General features: G+C 45.2%; 1 protein-coding gene across 1 annotated transcript in view; it reads right to left on the bottom strand.

Moving 5' to 3' along the window:
- Positions 1-19,263, bottom strand: part of LOC119963598 (tenascin-X-like) — a 621,159-nt gene that overhangs the window by 274,967 nt on the left and 326,929 nt on the right. The window contains exons 55-60 of the mRNA XM_038792929.1: positions 12,823-12,962; positions 11,227-11,359; positions 4,650-4,789; positions 3,784-3,916; positions 1,851-1,990; positions 714-846 (exon numbers count right to left, since the gene is read on the bottom strand). Of these exons, the coding sequence (XP_038648857.1) occupies positions 714-846; positions 1,851-1,990; positions 3,784-3,916; positions 4,650-4,789; positions 11,227-11,359; positions 12,823-12,962 (819 nt within the window). The remainder of the gene's footprint in view (positions 1-713; positions 847-1,850; positions 1,991-3,783; positions 3,917-4,649; positions 4,790-11,226; positions 11,360-12,822; positions 12,963-19,263) is intronic.

Genomic DNA, 19,263 nt, shown 5'->3' with positions numbered 1-19,263 from the left:
AGTTACTGTGAAAAGTCCCGTGTCGCCACAATCCGGCGCCTGTTCGGGGAGGCTGGTACGGCAAATAGTAGAGGACCCAGCACAGAACCCTGTGTTACACCACTGGTAACTGGTCTCCAGTCTGAAAATTTTCCATCCATCACCACCCTCTGTCTTCTCAGTGCCGCAGTCCCAGTGCTAGCCACTGTACCGCATGCCACCCCTTTCACCTGATTTCAGCAAAACGGGATGGGGCAATATTGTTTCAAATTCTCTAAAAACAAACATCACTTTAGGTGGATTGGTCATGCTAAATAGTCCCAGATGTGCCGGTTAAGGGGGTGCTTCAGGGATTGGGCAGGGGAGTGGGCCTATTTCGGTTGCTCTTTCAGAGTGTCGGTGCAGACACACAAGGCCAAATAGCCTCCTTCTACACTGTCGGAATTCTGTGGATTTAGAGTTTTATCTGGCTGAAGGTGCAGTATGGCCCAGGAATATTGGGCACAAGCAGGCTAGCCAATGAGGCGAATAGATACACTTTGCTACAGCAGAAGCAGAGAATCCAGGGGAACATACTAACCCCACACCCCATCCTGAAGGACATTGTGATCTGCTGCACATCACAATATGCAGCATGTGCTTTCCATGTCACTTTCTCCTCTTTTCAATATTTGAAGATAATTTCTAAGGGGGTAGGAAAGAAAAATGGAGATTTTTATATACTAAAGACTTACATGTACGCTGGGAGGCTGAGACGTCATCACTTTCCTTCTTGTTTGGGTAGATGGCAGTAAGGGTAACATCATATAAGGTGTCAGGATCCAGGTTATCTAAAACCTGGCTTGTCTCATTGCCATTTATAATCATCTGGAAGAATAGGCATTGTGGTGAATGTGATTCACACCGGATTATATTCTGTATATACATGTGTCTGTATTGTGAGTGCAGTTGCACTACCTGTCCTCTAGGGGGAGTAGCTCTGGGAATGCTCGAGTTGTATGGGGCTTCTCCCTTGGCTCTGCCCAGGACTCCTCCCCCAGAAGCTGCTATAAAAGCTCAGTGCCACATGGTCAGCCGGCCAGTTCACCGAAAGTTCAATGGCTAACCGGCTGGCTCTGTTGTGAGTCCGTAGAATTGTTGGTTGCAACAGGCATAAAGCTAAGGTCAAGATACGTTCAGTGCATGAAACCAATTTGTTTTCTGCAAACTGATTCCCTTAATTAAATGGGGATGTTTGAATTTTATATCACTCAGGGAGCCGCAAGGACCTTAAAATCCTTTACCAACCCTTGGCTGCAGCCACCTTTCCCAGTGGCATTCCTTCGTGGTTATTTGGAGTATTTCTGCAGAATATTAAATTGAAGGAATAAACTAATTTGGACGGTTTTGTTCATTACACAAATGCTCTTCTTTGAGTTGGCAACTGAGCCTAACATCTCAATACTAAAGAGCATAGGGTACGTGCGGAAAGCAGTTTTCTGATCACCTTCTAGTACAGTAATACCATTCAGAAAGAATGCGCTGATGTATCTGCAGGTTACGGTTCAAAGAGCTCATCCCACCCAATTGAGTTTTGGCCGATCTCCAAATTTTCCAGTCCTGCCCGTGATTTTCCCTGTCCCTGTTGGGAATGGAAAATACCTGCTGTTTTCAGTGAGATCATGCCCCCACGACCAACAGAGAATGCAACTCATGAGCAAGTGTGTAAAGGATTACAAGGATACAATGAAACATTGTTGCTGGAAAGGAGGAACATTTTCATACATATACAGATCTGGCTGACAGCGGTTTTGCTTCACACCCGCATGTTGCAAGGCAAATTTAAAAATCAGCTGGAGCTACACAGAAGCAGAAAGTATGGATTTCATCACCTCTTTTTTGTCCCCTCCTGCAGATGGAACCCAGCTGATTCTGTACTGGTCCGCCGCCTCCGATCCATGATCCCAGTCCATCCGGAAACCTTTCCTCGAGATGACCGAGAAGCGTAGGTTTGATGGTGGTTGGACAACCGCTGTGTGAGAAGAATGAGACCTTAAATGTACACATGTAGCAGAAAGGTAACAGAATGTGACAGAGTAGAAATGATGAGGAAAGGGAGGATATCTGAGCAAAGATTCGAGATACTGGCACTGATCACAAACAACTTGCATTGATAACAGTGCCTTTAATGCAGTAAAATGTCCTGATTCACTTCAAAACATAGAACATAGAACAGTACAGCCACCAATCGACTGGTAGATTAAAATCCCCCTTGACAACGACTGCACCATTTCTACATGCATCAGTTATTTCTTTGTCTATTGACTGCCCCACCATATTGTTACTCTTTTGTGGTCTGTCGACTACTCCTATCAGTGACTTTTTCACCTTACTATTCCAAATTTCCACCCAAATGGATTCATGGGTTGACCCTGTAATCCGCATTTAATTTTTTTCTACCAAAATGAATCACCTCGTACTTATCAGGGTTAAACTCCATCTGCCATTTTTCGGCCCAGCTGTGCATCCTATCAATGTCTCTTTACAGCCTACAACAGCCCTGCGCCTCATCCATGACTCCACCAATCTTTGTGTCATCAGCAAATTTACTGACCCAGCCTTCAGTCCCCTCCTCCAAGTCATTGATAAAAGTCACAAATGAAATGAAATGAAATGAAAGTGAAATGAAAATCGCTTATTGTCACATGTAGGCTTCAAATAAAGTTACTGTGAAAAACCCCTAGTCACCACAATCCGGCGCCTGTTCGGGGAGGCTGGTACGGCAAAAATCAAAGGACCCAGCACAGAACCCTGTGTTACACCGCTGGTAGCTGGTCTCCAGTCTGAAATTTTCCATCCATCACCACCCTCTGTCTTCTCAGTGCCGCAGTCCCAGTGCTAGCCACTGTGCCGCATTCCGCCCCTTTCACCTTCAGCAAAATGGGATGGGGCAATATTGTTTCAAGTTCTCTAAAAACAAACATCACTAGTTTAACTGAAATGATTATCAATCTGCTGATGTCATCCAGTAAAGATACTTGAGACTGTTAAAATATGTTAGGTAAACACAAATATGATTGTTATTTACTTTTGTATAGACAAGTTACGCCCAGGTAGTGGGGAAATGGGGTGAGGCCAATCATTTTTCTATAAGGAATAGATAAGGGGATGGGGAAGCGGGTCCATAAATAAAAGAGGAGGCAAGTTGAAGGAGGCATAGATTAATCAGGGGTTGGGTTATCACTGCTGCCTCACAGCGCCAGAGAACTGGGTTCAATTCCTGCCTCGGTAGATTGTCTGTGTGGCGCTTGTACGTTCTCTCCGTGTGTTTGTGGGTTTCCTCTGGGTCAACCGATTTCCTCCCAGAGTCCAAAGATGTGCACATTAGGTGGATTGGTCATGCTAAATATTCCCAGATGTGCTGGTTAGGGGGGGTTTCAGGGATTGGGCAGGGGAGTGGGCCTATTTCGGTTGCTCTTTCAGAGGGTCGGTGCAGACACACAAGGCCAAATAGCCTCATTCTACACTGTCGGAATTCTATGGTTTTATAGTTTTATCTGGCTGAAGGTGCTATATGGCCCAGGAATATTGGACACAAGCAGGCTAGCCAATGAAGCCAATAGATACACTTTGCCACAGCAGAAGCAGAGAATCCAGGGGAACATACTAATCCCACACCCCATCCTGAAGGACATTGTGATCTGCTGCACATCACAATATGCAGCATGTGCTTCCCATGTCACTTTGTCCTCTTTTCAATATTTGAAGATAATTGGTAAGGGGGTAGAATAGACTAATGGAGATTTTTATATACTAAAGACTTACATGTATGCTCGGAGCCTAAGACGTCATCACTTTCCTTCTTGTCTGGGTAGATGGCAGTAAGGGAAACATCATATTTGGTGTCAGGATCCAGGTTATCTAAAACCTGGCTTGTCTCTTTGCCATTTACAATCATCTGGAAGAATAGGCACAAAGCGAAGGTCAAGATACGTTAAGTGCATGAAACCAATTTGTTTTCTGCAAACTGATTCCCTTAATTAAATGGGGATGTTTGAATTTGATATCACTCAGGGTGCCACAAGGACCTTAAAATCCTTTACCATCCCTTGGCTGCAGCCACCTTTCCCAGTGGCATTCCCTCATGGTCATGTGGAGTATTTCTGCAGAAAATTAAATTGAAGGAATAAACAAATTTGGACTGTTTTGTTCATTACGCAAATGCTCTTCTTTGAGTGGGCAACTGAGCCCAACATCTCAATACTAAAGAGCATATGGTCCGTGCGGAAAGCAGTTTTCTGATCACATTCAAGTACAGTAATGCCATTCAGAAAGAATGTGCTCATGTTTCTGCAGGTTACGGTTCAAAGAGCTCATCCCACCCAATTGAGTTTTGGCCAATCTCCATATTTTCCAGTCCTGCCCGTGACTTTGCATGTCCCTGTTGGGAATGGAAAATACCTGCTGTTTTCAGTGAGATCATGCCCCCACGAGCAGCAAAGAATGCAACTCATTAGCAAGTGTGGAAAGGATTACAAGGATACAATGAAACATCGTTGCTGGAAAGGAGGAACATTTTCATACATATACAGATCTGGCTGACAGCGGTTTTGCTTCACACTCGCATGTTGCAAGGCAAATTTAAAAATCAGCTGGAGCTACACAGAAGCAGAAAGTATGGATTTCATCACCTTTTTTTTGTCCCCTCCCCCAGATGGAACCCAGCTGATTCTGTATTGGTCCACATCCTCCGATCCATGATCCCAGTCCATCCGGAAACTGTACCCCTTGATGTCCGAGAAGCGTAGGTTTGATGGTGCTGGAATAACCGCTGTGCGAGAAGAATGAGACCTTAAATGTACACATGTAGCAGAAAGGTAACAGAATCTGACAGAGTAGAAATGATGAGGAAAGGGAGGATATCTAAGCAAAGATGTGAGATACTGGCACTGATCACAAACAACTTCTAGATCCTAACTACTCGCCATATATTTTTTAAAAACATTTTCACACCATTTTCACACATTTTCACACCATGCTGCTGTTGCTTCTTCAGCCAATCTCCCTAAATTAGAGTCGTACGTTCTCCATCCTTCTGCCAAAGGGAACATCTTCTCCGCATCTGTCCAGATATCTTGCATTTTTAATACCTCGATCAAAAATCCTCTTAATCTTCTCTCCTCCATGGAGGACTGTCCCAACTTCTCCAATCTATACACTTGGCTGAATTTCTTCACTCCTGACACCATCCTTGTGACTCTTTTCTGCATCGTCTCTAATGCCTTCACATCGCTCCTGAGATATGGTGCCCAGACCAGGACAAAATACTCCAGTTGAGGCCAAGCCAGTGTTTTATATGGGATTATCATAACCTCCTTGCTTTTGTACTCTATGCCCATATTCAAAAAGCCCAAACTCCCATATCCCCATAAATATTCATATCTCTTGTTGATTTCATAGTTATCCTGGCTTCAGTGTTTTTGTTCACCTTTACATTTTTTACTTTGTTCCCTTATGTAACTGAACAAAGCTTCCAGGTGTTTTCAAAATATTCCCTTACTAATCCTTAAAATACATGAATATTTCTGTGACCCCTCCACTGAAAGAAACTCGAATGCTGCTTGTTTCAATATTAGCTCTAGCATAACCCTAAGTGAGAAGATTTTTTCAAATAAAATGACAGCACAGAAATAGGCTATTGGTCTGTCACTCCAATCATGAGGATCTATTTCTTTATTGGGTTTATCTAGCTGCCCCTTTAAAGGTGTCTATGCCATTCCTCATCACAATTTGCTACAGTCTTGGAATTTCAATATAAAAGTTAGCTTCCACAATGTTCTCCCCAGAAATCGGTTCCCGGCTGGGTCACTGTCTGTGCGGAGTCTGCACGTCCTCCCCGTGTGTGCGTGGGTTTCCTCCGGGTGCTCCGGTTTCCTCCCACAGTCCAAAGATGTGCGGGTTAGGTGGATTGGCCATTCTAAATTGCCCGTAGTGTCCTAAAAAATAAGGTTAAGGGGGGGGGTTGTTGGGTTATTGGTATAGGGTGGATACGTTGGCTTGCGTGGGGTGATCATTGCTCGGCACAACATCGAGGGCCGAAGGGCCTGTTCTGTGCTGTACTGTTCTATGTTCTAACTTGCATTGATAACAGTGCCTTTAATGCAGTAAAATGTCCTGAGTCTCTTCAGAACATAGAACAGTACAGGCACTTAGGCACTCCATGTTGCGCCGACCTGTGAAACCGCTGTCAAGCCCATCTACACTATTCTCTTATCATCCATGTGTTTATCCAATGACCATTTAAATGCTTTTAATATTGGCGAGTCCACGACAGTTGCAGGCAGGGCATTCCACGGCCTTACTACTCTCTGAGTAAAGAACCTACCTCTGACATCTGTCCTGTTTCTATCTCCCTCAATTGAAAGCAATCTACCCTTGTTCGAGAAATCATCACCCGAGGAAAAAGGTTCTCACTGTCCACCATATCTAATCCTCTGATCATTTTGTATGCCTCAATTAAGTCACATCTGAACCTTCTTCCCTCTAATGAGAACAGCCTCAAGTCCCTCTGCCTTCCCTCATTAGGTCTTCCCTCCATAACAGGCAACATCCTGATGAATCTCCTCTGCACCCTGACTAATACTTCCATATTCTTCCTGAATTGCACGCAACACTCCAAATGTGGCCACACCAGAGTTTTGTACAGCTGCAATTTGACCTCATGGCTCTGAAACTCAATCCATCTGCCAATGAAACCTAACACACCGTACGCCTTCTTATCAACCCTATCAACCTGTAAATTGTTCACAATTTACATTGATGATTTGGAGTTGGGGACCAAGGGCAATGTGTCCAAGTTTGCAGATGACACTAAGATGAGTGGTAAAGCGAAAAGTGCAGAGGATACTGGAAGTCTGCAGAAGGATTTGGATAGGTTAAGTGAATGGGCTCGGGTCTGGCAGATGGAATACAATGTTGACAAATGTGAGGTTATCCATTTTGGTAGGAATAACAGCAAACGGGATTATTATTTAAACGATAAAATATTAAAGCATGCCGCTGTTCAGAGAGACTTGGGTGTGCTAGTGCATGAGTCACAGAAGGTTGGTTTACAAGTGCAACAGGTGATTAAGAAGGCAAATGGATTTTTGTCCTTCATTGCTAGAGGGATGGAGTTTAAGACTAGGGATGTTATGTTGCAATTGTATAAGGTGTTAGTGCGGCCACACCTGGAGTATTGTGATCGATTTTGGTCTCCTTACTTGAGAAAGGACGTACTGGCACTGGAGGGTGTGCAGAGGAGATTCACTAGGTTAATCCCAGAGCTGAAGGGGTTGGATTATGAGGAGAGGTTGAGTAGACTGGGACTGTACTCGTTGGAATTTAGAAGGATGAGGGGGGATCTTATAGAAACATTTAAAATTATGAAGGGAATAGATAGGATAGATGCGGGCAGGTTGTTTCCACTGGCGGGTGACAGCAGAACTAGGGGGCATAGCCTCAAAATAAGGGGAAGTAGATTTAGGGCTGAGTTTAGGAGGAACTTCTTCACCCAAAGGGTTGTGAATCTATGGAATTCCTTGCCCAGTGAAGCAGTTGAGGCTCCTTCATTACATGTTTTTAAGGTAAAGATAGAGAGTTTTTTGAAGAATAAAGGGATTAAGGGTTATGGTGTTCGGGCCGGAAAGTGGAGCTGAGTCCACAAAAGATCAGCCATGATCTAATTGAATGGCGGAGCAGGCTCGAGGGGCCAGATGGCCTACTCCTGCTCCTAGTTCTTATGTTCTTAACCTGGGTGGCAACTTTCAGGGATCAATGTACATGGACAACGAGATCTCTCTGCTCATCCACACTACCAAGAATCATACCATTAGTCCAGTACTCTGTCTTCCTGTTATTCCTTCTAAACTGAATCACCTCACACTTTTCTGCATTAAACTCTATTTGCCATCTCTCCTCTCAGCCAGCTCTGCAGCTTATCTATATCCCTCTGTAACTTGCAACATCCTTCCGCACTGTCCACAACTCCAGCGAGTTGAGTGCCATCTGCAGATTTACTCACCCATCTTCTACGCCCTCCTCCAGGTCATTTATAAAAATGACAAACAGCAGTGGCCCCAAAACAGTTCTTTGTGCTACACCACTAGTAACGAAAGATTTCTCACGTCCCCTCCTGGCTCTTCATAGCTGTCTCTTTAGATCCATCCTATCTAACTTGTAACTGTCGAGCACCCGAACTGAACCTTCACGTTTCATCATTACATAAGTCTCCTTCTTCCTCTTGGCAAGTGATTCAACTACTTTAGTAACCCACGATTCCCTCGCTTGACCACCTCCACCCTGCCTGACAGGCACATAAGGACATAAGAACTAGAAGCAGGAGTAGGCCCCATGGCCCCTCAAGCCTGCCCCACCAGCATGTTTTAATATTTAATCATTTAATTAGTAATCCTGTTTGCTCTGATTCCTACCAAAGTGGATAACCTCACATTTGTCAACATTGTTTTCCATCTGCCAGACCCTAGTCCATTCACTTAACCCATCTGCAGACTTCCAGTATCCCCTGCACTTTTTGCTGTACCACTCATCTTAGTGTTGTCTGCAAACTTGGACATGTTGCCCTTCGTCCCCAACTCCAAATCATTGAAGCAAATTGTGAACAATTGCGGGCCCAGCACTGATCCCTGAAACCACTAGCTACTGATTACCAACCAGAGAAGCACCCATTAATCCCTACTCAATGCTTTCTATTAATTAACCAAACCTCTATCCATGCTACTACTGTACCCTTAATGCCATGCATCTTTATCGTATGCTGCAAAGTTTTGTGTGGCACCTTGCCAAAGGTTTACTTGAAATCCAGACATACCACATCCATTGCCTCCCCATTATCTACCACTTTGGAAGGTCCTCAAAAAATTACACTCAATTAGTAAGGCACGACCTTGCCCTTTATGAACCCATGCTGCGTCTGCCCAATGAGACAATTTCCATCCAGACGTCTTGCTATTTCTTCTTTGATGATAGACTCCAGCATCTTCACTACTACCGAAGTTAAGCTAACTGGCCTATAATTACCCGCTCTCTGCCTATCTACTTTTTTAAACAGTGGTGTCACGTTTGCTAATTTCCAATCCGCCGGGGCCATCCCAGAGTCTCCTGCATTTTGGTAAATTATCACTAATGCATTTCCATTTTCCCTAGCCATCTCTTTTAGCACTCTGGGATGAATTCCATCAGGGCCAGGAGACCTGTATATTTTAGCCCTATGAGCTTGCCCACCACTATCTCCTTCGTGATAATAATCATCTCAAGGTCCTCACCTGTCATAGCCTCATTTCTATCAGTCACTGGCATGTTGTGTCTTCCACTGTGAAGACAGATCCAAAAAACCTGTTCAGTTCCTCAGCTATTTCCTCAACTCCCATTATTAAATCACCCTTCTCATCCTCTACAGGAAAGATGTTTACCTGAAAAGCCCCTAGTTGCTACATTCCTGCACCTGTTCACTCTCACCATCTATCTTACTCTTATTTATAGCTTTTGTGGTAGATTTCTGTTGCCCCCTAAAGTTTCCCCAGTCCTCTAGTCTCCCATTAATCTTTGCCACATTGGATGCTTTTTCCTTCAATTTGATACTCTGCCTTATTTCCTTAGATATCCATGGTCGATTTTCCCTCTTTCTACTGTACTTCCTTTTTGTTGCTATCAACAGTGAAAAATCGCTTGGAAGGTTCTCCACTGTTCCTCAACTGTTTCACCATAAAGTATTTGCTCCCAGTCTACCTTACTTATCTCTTCTCTCATCTCATTGTAATCTGCTTTGTTTGAGCACAAAACACTACTGTTTGATTTCACCTTCTCACCCTCCATCTGTATTTTAAATTCCACCATACTGTGATCACTCCTTGCGAGAGGATCCCTAAATATGAGATCATAAGTCAATCCTGTCTCATGATTCAGGAACAGAACTAGGACTGCTTGTTCACTAGTAGGTTCTATTACATAATGTTCTAGGAAACTAACACGGATACATTGTGTAAACTCTTCCTCCAGGATGGCTTGACCGACTTCGTTAAACCAATCGACAGGTAGATTAAAATCCCCCTTGACAACGACTGCACCATTTGAAAAAAAAATGAAAATCGCTTATTGTCACGAGTAGGCTTCAATGAAGTTACTGTGAAAAGCCCCTAGTCGCCACATTCCGGCGCCTGTCCGGGGAGGCTGGTACGGGTATCGAACCGTGCTGCTGGCCTGCTTGGTGTGCTTTAAAAGCCAGCGATTTAGCCGAGTGAGCTAAACCAGCCCCTATATCTCAACCATTTCTGCATGCATTAGTTATTTCTTTGTTTATTGACTGCCCCACCATATTGTTACTCTTTTATGGTCTATAGACTACTCCTATCAGTGACTTTTTCACCTTACTATTCCAAATTTCCACCCAAATGGATTCATGGGTTGACCCTGTAATCCGCATTCAATTTTTTTCTACCAATATGAATCACCTCACACTTATCAGGGTTAAGCTCCATCTGCCATTTCTCGGCCCAGCGCTGCATCCTATCAATGTCTCTTTGCAGCCTACAACAGCCCTGCACCTCATCTATGGCTCCACCAATCTTTGTGTCATCAGCAAATTTACTGACCCAGACTTCAGCCCCCTCCTCCAAGTCATTGATAAAAAGTCACAAATGAAATTAAATGAAATGAAAATCGCTTATTGTCACATGTAGGCTTCAAATAAAGTTACTGTGAAAAGCCCCTAGTCGCCCTAGTTTCCTCTGGGTCAACCGATTTCCTCCCACAATCCAAAGATGTGCACATTAGGTGGATTGGTCATGCTAAATAGTCCCAGATCGTGCGGTTAGGGGGGGTTTCAGGGATTGGGCAGGGGAGTGGGCCTCTTTCGGTTGCTCTTTCAGAGGGTCGGTGCAGACACACAAGGCCAAATAGCCACCTTCTACACTGTCGGAATTCTGTGGTTTTATAGATTTATCTGGCTGAAGGTGCTGTATGGCCCAGGAATATTGGACACAAGCAGGCTAGCCAATGATGCCAATAGATACACTTTGCTACAGCAGAAGCAGAGAATCATGGGGAACATACTAATCCCACACCCCATCCTGAAGGACATTGTGATCCGCTGCACATCACAATATGCAGCATGTGCTTCCCATGTCACTTTGTTCTCTTTTCAATATTTGAAGATAATTGGTAAGGGGGTAGAAAAGACTAATGGAGATTTTTTTTATACTAAAGACTTACATGTACGCTCGGAGCCTAAGACGTCAATACTTTCCGTCTTGTCTGGGTAGATGGCAGTAAGGGAGACATCATATTTGGTGTCAGGATCGAGGTTATCTAAAACCTGGCTTGTCTCTTTGCCATTTATAATCATCTGGAAGAATAGGCACAAAGCGAAGGTCAAGATGCGTTCAGTGCATGAAACCAATTTGTTTTCTGCAAACTGATTCCCTTAATTAAATGCGGATGTTTGAATTGAATATGACTCAGGGGGCTGCAAGGACCTTAAAATCCTTTACCAACCCTTTGCTGCAGCCACCTTTCCCAGTGGCATTCCCTCATGGTCATGTGGGGTATTTCTGCAGAATATTAAATTGAAGGAATAAACTAATTTGGACTGTTTTGTTCATTACACAAATGCTCTTCTTTGAGTGGGAACTGAGCCTAACATCTGAATACTAAAGAGCATAGGGTACGTGCGGAAAGCAGTTTTCTGATCACCTTCTAGTACAGTAATGCCATTCAGAAAGAATGTGCTCATGTTTCTGCAGGTTACGGTTCAAAGAGCTCATCCCACCCAATTGAGTCTTGGCCAATCTCCAAATTTTCCAGTCCTGGGGCGAAATTCTCCGACCCCACGCAGGGTCGGAGAATTGGCGGGAAGCGGCGTTATTTCCGCTCCCGCAGGTTTTTGAATTCTCCCGCCGGTCATAAACCGGCGTTGTGCAAATCCCGCCGGCAGCCTGTGAAAACAGCTGGCGCCGGCGGGATTTCATTTTTTTTAAACTTACCTCAAATCTCCGGCCCGGATGGGCCGAAGTCCCGCCACTGGGAGGCCTTCTCCCGCCGCCGAGGTTTAAACCACCTCTGGAACGGCGGGTTCAGCGGCGCGAGCAGGCCCCCGGGGTCCTGGGGGGGCGGGGGGCGATCGGACCCGGGGGGGTGCCCCCACGGAGGCCTGGCCCGCGATCGGGGCCCCCCGCTCACTCCGCGGGGCAGTGCCGTGGGGGCACTCTTTCTCCTTCCGCGCCGCCACGGCCTCCGCCATGGCGGACGCGGAGGAGAACCCCGCATCGCGCATGCGCCGGCAGTGACGTCAGCGGCCAGCTGCCGCTGACGTCACTGCCGGCGCATGCGCCGACCGCCAAAAGCCTTTCGGCCAGCCCCGCTTCCGACTGCGCCGGGTGTTTGCGCCAGTCTTCTGGTGCAAACTGCTCCGGCGCGGGGCTGGCCCCCAAAGGTGGGGAGAATTCCCCACCTTTGGGGAGGCGCGACCCCTGAGTGGTTGGCGCCACTCCCCTACGCCGGCACCCTCCGTCACGCCGGGGAGGGGAGAATCCAGCCCCTGCTCGTGTCTTTGCCTGTCCCTGTTGGGAATGGAAAATACCTGCTGTTTTCAGTGTGATCATGCACCCACGAGCAGCAAAGAATGCAACTCATTAGCAAGTGTGGAAAGGATTACAAGGATACAATGAAACATTGTTCCTGGAAAGGAGGAACATTTTCATACATATACAGATCTGGCTGACAGCGGTTTTGCTTCACACTCGCATGTTGCAAGGCAAATTTAAAAATCAGCTGGAGCTACACAGAAGCGGAAAGTATGGATTTCATCACCTCTTTTTTGTCCCCTCCTGCAGATGGAACCCAGCTGATTCTGTACTGGTCCGCCTCCTCCGATCCATGATCCCAGTCCATCCTGAAACCTTTCCTCGTGATGTCCGAGAAGCGTAGGTTTGATGGTGGTGCGACAACCGCTGTGTGAGAAGAATGAGACCTTAAATGTACACATGTAGCAGAAAGGTAACAGAAGCTGACAGAAATGATGAGGAAAGGGAGGATATCTGAGCAAAGATTTGAGATACCGGCACTGATCACAAACAACTTGCATTGATAACAGTGCCTTTAATGCAGTAAAATGTCCTGAGTCACTTCAGAACATAGAACATAGAACAGTACAGGCACTTAGGCACTCCATGTTGTGCCAACCTGTGAAACAACTGTCAAGCCCATCTACACTATTCTCTTATCATCCATGTGTTTATCCAATGACCATTTAAATGCCCTTAATATTGGCGAGTCCACTCCTGTTGCAGGGAAGGCATTCCACGGCCTTCCTACTCTCTGAGTAAAGAACGTACCTCTGCCATCTCTCCTGTATCTATCTCCCTCAATTGAAAGCAATCTACCCTTGTTCTAGAAATCACCACCCGAGGAAAAAGATTCTCACTGTCCACCGTATCTAATCCTCTGGTCATTTTGTATGCCTCAATTAAGTCACGTCTGAACATTCTTCCCTCTAATGAGAACAGCCTCTAGTCCCTCTGCCTTCCCTCATTAGGTGTTCCCTCCATAACAGGCAACATCCTGATGAATCTCCTCTGCACCCTTACTAATGCTTCCATATTCTTCCTGTAATGCAGTGACCAGAATTGCACACAACACTCCAAATGTGGCCACAGCAGAGTTTTGTACAGCTGCAACTTGACCTCATGGCTCTGAAACACTATCCATCTGCCAATAAAATCTAACACACCGTACGCCTTCTTATAAGAACATAAGAACATAAGAGCTAGGAGCAGGAGTAGGCCATCTGGCCCCTCGAGCCTGCTCCGCCATTCAATTAGATCATGGCTGATCTTTTGTGGACTCAGCTCCACTTTCCGGCCCGAACACCATAACCCTTAATCCCTTTATTCTTCAAAAAACTATCTATCTTTACCTTAAAAACATGTAATGAAGGAGCCTCAACTGCTTCACTGGGCAAGGAATTCCATAGATTCACAACCCTTTGGGTGAAGAAGTTCCTCCTAAACTCAGCCCTAAATCTACTTCCCCTTATTTTGAGGCTATGCCCCCTAGTTCTTCTGTCACCCGCCAGTGGAAACAACCTGCCCGCATCTATCCTATCTATTCCCTTCATAATTTTAAATGTTTCCATAAGATCCCCCCTCATCCTTCTAAATTCCAACGAGTACAGTCCCAGTCTACTCAACCTCTCCTCATAATCCAACCCCTTCAGCTCTGGGATTAACCTAGTGAATCTCCTCTGCACACCCTCCAGCGCCAGTACGTCCTTTCTCAAGTAAGGAGACCAAAACTGAACACAATACTCCAGGTGTGGCCGCACTAACACCTTATACAATTGCAACATAACCTCCCTAGTCTTAAACTCCATCCCTCTAGCAATGAAGGACAAAATTCTATTTGCCTTCTTAATCACAAGTTGCACTTGTAAACCAACCTTCTGTGACTCATGCACTAGCACACCCAAGTCTCTCTGAACAGCGGCATGCTTTAATATTTTATCGTTTAAATAATAATCCCCTTTGCTGTTATTCCTACCAAAATGGATAACCTCACATTTGTCAACATTGTATTCCATCTGCCAGACCCTAGCCCATTCACTTAACCTATCCAAATCCCTCTGCAGACTTCCAGTATCCTCTGCACTTTTCGCTTTACCACTCATCTTAGTGTCATCTGCAAACTTGGACACATTGCCCTTGGTCCCCAACTCCAAATCATCTATGTAAATTGTGAACAATTGTGGGCCCAACACGGATCCCTGAGGGACACCACTAGCTACTGATTGCCAACCAGAGAAACACCCATTTATCCCAACTCTTTGCTTTCTATTAATTAACCAATCCTCTATCCATGCTACTACTTTACCCTTAATGCCATGCATCTTTATCTTATGCAGCAACCTTTTGTGTGGCACCTTGTCAAAGGCTTTCTGGAAATCCAGATATACCACATCCATCGGCTCCCCGTTATCTACTGCACTGGTAATGTCCTCAAAAAATTCCACTAAATTAGTTAGGCATGACCTGCCTTTTACGAACCCATGCTGCGTCTGCCCAATGGGACAATTTCTATCCAGGTGCCTCGCAATTTCTTCCTTGATGATAGATTCCAGCATCTTCCCTGTTACCGAAGTTAAACTCACTGGCCTATAATTTCCTGCTTTCTGCCTACCTCCTTTTTTAAACAGTGGCGTCACGTTTGCTAATTTCCAATCCACCGGGACCACCCCAGAGTCTAGTGAATTTCGGTAAATTATCACTAGTGCATCTGCAATTTCCCTAGCCATCTCTTTTAGCACTCTGGGATGCATTCCATCAGGGCCAGGAGACTTGTCTACCTTTAGCCCCATTAGCTTGCCCATCACTCCCTCCTTAGTGATAACAATCCTCTCAAGGTCCTCACCTGTCATAGCCTCATTTCTACCAGTCGCTGGCATGTTATTTGTGTCTTCCACTGTGAAGACCGACCCAAAAAACCTGTTCAGTTCCTCAGCCATTTCCTCATTTCCCATTATTAAAACTCCCTTCTCATCCTCTAAAGGACCAATATATACCTTAGCCACTCTTTTTTGTCTTATATATTTGTAAAAACTTTTACTGTCTGTTTTTATATTCTGAGCAAGTTTACTCTCATACTCTATCTTACTCTTCTTTATAGCTTTTTTAGTAGCTTTCTGTTGCCCCCTAAATATTTCCCAGTCCTCTAATCTCCCAGCAATCTTTGCCACTTGATCTGCTTTTTCCTTCAATTTGATACTCTCCCTTATTTCCTTAGATATCCACGGTTGATTTTCCCTCTTTCTTCCGTCCTTCCTTTTGTTGGTATAAACCTTTGCTGAGCACTGTGAAAAATCGCTTGGAAGGTTCTCCACTGTTCCTCAACTGTTCCACCATAAAGTCTTAGCTCCCAGTCTACCTTAGCTAGTTCTTCTCTCATCCCCTTGTAATCTCCTTTGTTTAAACACAAAACACTAGTATTTGATTTTACTTTCTCACCCTCCATCTGTATTTTAAATTCCACCATATTGTGATCGCTCCTTCCAAGAGGATCCCTAACTATGAGATCATGAATCAATCCTGTCTCATTACACAGGACAAGATCTAGGACCGCTTGTTCCCTCGTAGGTTCCATTACATACTGTTCTAGGAAACTATCGCGGATACATTCTATAAACTCCTCCTCACGGTTGCCTTGACCGACCTGGTTAAACCAATCGACATGTAGATTAAAATCCCCCATGATAACTGCTGTACCATTTCTACATGCATCAGTTATTTCTTTGTTTATTGCCTGCCCCACCATCTCGTTACTATTTGGTGGCCGATAGACTACTCCTATCAGTGACTTTTTCGCCTTACTATTCCTGATTTCCACCCAAATGGATTCAACCTTATCCTCCATAGCACCGATGTCATCCCTTACTATTGCCCGGATGTCATCCTTAAATAACAGAGCAACACCACCTCCCTTACCATCCACTCTGTCCTTCCGAATAGTTTGATACCCTCGGATATTTAACTCCCAGTCGTGACCATCCTTTAACCATGTTTCAGTAATGGCCACTAAATCATAGTCATTTACGATGATTTGTGCCACCAACTCATTTACTTTATTCCGAATACTACGAGCATTCAGGTAAAGTACACTTATGTTGGTTTTTTTACCTCTGTTTTGAATCTTAACATCTCCAGTTTTATTCCTTTTGTTATTACTGGGCCTATTCACTGTGCTCCCCTCAGTCACTGTACCTTGTACTGTCGCCCTTATGGATTTCTGACTATGTCTTCTCTGCCTTGCACTTTTCCCCTTACTTCCTTTTGTTTCTGTCCCTGTTTTACTACCTTCCAACTTCCAGCATTGGTTCCCATCCCCCTGCCACATTAGTTTAAACCCTCCCCAACAGCTCTAGAAAACACCCCCCCTAGGACATCGGTTCCAGTCCTGCCCAAGTGCAGACCGTCCGGTTTGTACTGGTCCCACCTCCCCCAGAACCGGTCCCAATGCCCCAGGAATTTGAATCCCTCCCTCTTGCACCATCTCTCGAGCCACGCATTCATCCTATCTATCCTGACATTCCTACACTGACTAGCTCGTGGCACTGGTAGCAATCCTGAGATTACTACCTTTGAGGTCCGACTTTTTAGTATAACTCCTAACTCCCTGAATTCCACTTGTAGGACCTCATCCCGTTTTCTACCTATATCGTTGGTGCCTATGTGCACCACGACAGCTGGCTGTTCACCCCCCCCCCCCCCCCCCCCCAGAATGTCCTGCAGCCGCTCCGAGACATCCTTGACCCTTGCACCAGGGAGGCAACATACCATCCTGGAGTCTCGATTGCGTCCACAGAACCGCCTGTCTATTCCCCTTACGATCGAGTCCCCTATCACTATAGCCCTGCCATTTTTCTTCCTGCCCTGCTGTGCAGCAGAGCCAGCCACGGTGCCATGAACCTGGCTGCTGCTGCCTTCCCCTGGTGAGCCATCTTCCTCAACAGTATCCAAAGCGGTATATCTGTTTTGCAGGGAGATGACCGCAGGGGACACCTGCACTGCCTTCCTACTCTTGCTCTTTCTTTTGGTCACCCATTTTCTATCTCCCTCAGTAACCTTCACCTGCGGTGTGACCAACTCGCTAAACGTGCTATCCACGACCTCCTCAGCATCGCGGATGCTCCATAGTGAGTCCATCCGCAGCTCCAGAGCCGTCAAGCGGTCTAACAAGAGCTGCAACTGAACACACTTCTTGCACGTGAAGGAGCCAGGGACAGTGGACGTGTCCCTGAGCTCCCACATCGCACACGAGGAGCATGACACGGGTCTGGGATCTCCTGCCATGTTTTTAACCCGAGGTAAACTTAAACAACTAGAATTTCAAAATAAAAATAAATAAATTAGACAATGAAAAGAAAAAGAGAGACTACTTACCAGTCACTTACCAGGGTTAAAAAGCACCTCCTCACACTCTGCACCGAATTACCTCACTGCACCAAATTACCAAGTTTCAATCTCCCACTCTGTATGAGTCTCACTCCGGATGTGTCTCCTGGAAAAGTGCTCGCTTCTTATCAACCCTATTAACCTGGGTGGCAACTTTCAGGGATCTATGTACATGGACACCGAGATCTCTCTCCTCACCCACACCACCAAGAATCTTACCATTAGCTCAGTACTCTGTCTTCCTGTTATTCCTTCCAAAATGAATCACCTCAAACTTTTCTGCGTTAAACTCTATTTGCCATCTCTCAGCCAGCTCTGCAGCTTATCTATGTCCCTCTGTAACTTGCAACATCCTTCAGCACTGTCCACAACTCCAGCGAGTTGAGTGCCACCTGCAGATTTACTCACCCATCTTCTACGCTCTCCTCCAGGCCATTTATAAAAATGACAAACAGCAGTGGCCCCAAAACAGTTCTTTGTGGTACACCACTAGTAACAAAAGATTTCTCATGTCCCCCCCTGGCTTTTCGTAGCTGTCTCTTTAGATCCTTCCTATCTAACTTGTAACTCTCGAGCGCCCTAACTGAACCTTCACGTCTTATCTTCACCTAAGCCTCCTTCTTCCTCTTGACAAGTGATTCAACTACATCAGTAAACCACAATTCCCTCGCTTGACCACTTGCTCCCTGCCTGACAGGCACAAAAGGACATAAGAACTAGAAGCAGGCATAGGCCCTATGGCCCCTCAAGCCTGCTCCACCAGCATGTTTTAATATTTTATCATTTAATTAATAATCCTGTTTGCTCTGATTCCTACCAAAGTAGATAACCTCACATTTGTCAACATTGTATTCCATCTGCCAGAACCTAGTCCATTCACTTAACCCATCCAAATCCCTCTGCAGACTTCCAGTATACCCTGCACTTATTGCTGTACCACTCATCTTAGTGTTGTCTGCAAACTTGGACATGTTGCCCTTCGTCCCCAACTCCAAATCATTGAAGCAAATTGTGAACAATTGCGGGCCCAGCACTGATCCCTGAAACCACTGGCTACTGATTGCCAACCAGAGAAGCACCCATTAATACCCACTCTATGCTTTCTATTAATTAACCAATCCTCTATCCATGCTACTACTGTACCCTTAATGCCATGCATATTTATCGTATGCTGCAAAGTTTTGTGTGGCACCTTGCCAAAGGTTTTCTTGAAATCCAGACATACCACATCCATTGGCTCCCCATTATCTACTACTTTGGAAGGTCCTCAAAAAATTACACTCAATTAGTAAGGCACGACCTTGCCCTT

The sequence above is a fragment of the Scyliorhinus canicula genome, chromosome 3 (genome assembly GCF_902713615.1).
Source record: "Scyliorhinus canicula chromosome 3, sScyCan1.1, whole genome shotgun sequence".
NCBI classification, from domain to species: Eukaryota; Metazoa; Chordata; class Chondrichthyes; order Carcharhiniformes; family Scyliorhinidae; genus Scyliorhinus; species Scyliorhinus canicula.
This window is presented reverse-complemented; position numbering and strand designations above follow the sequence as displayed.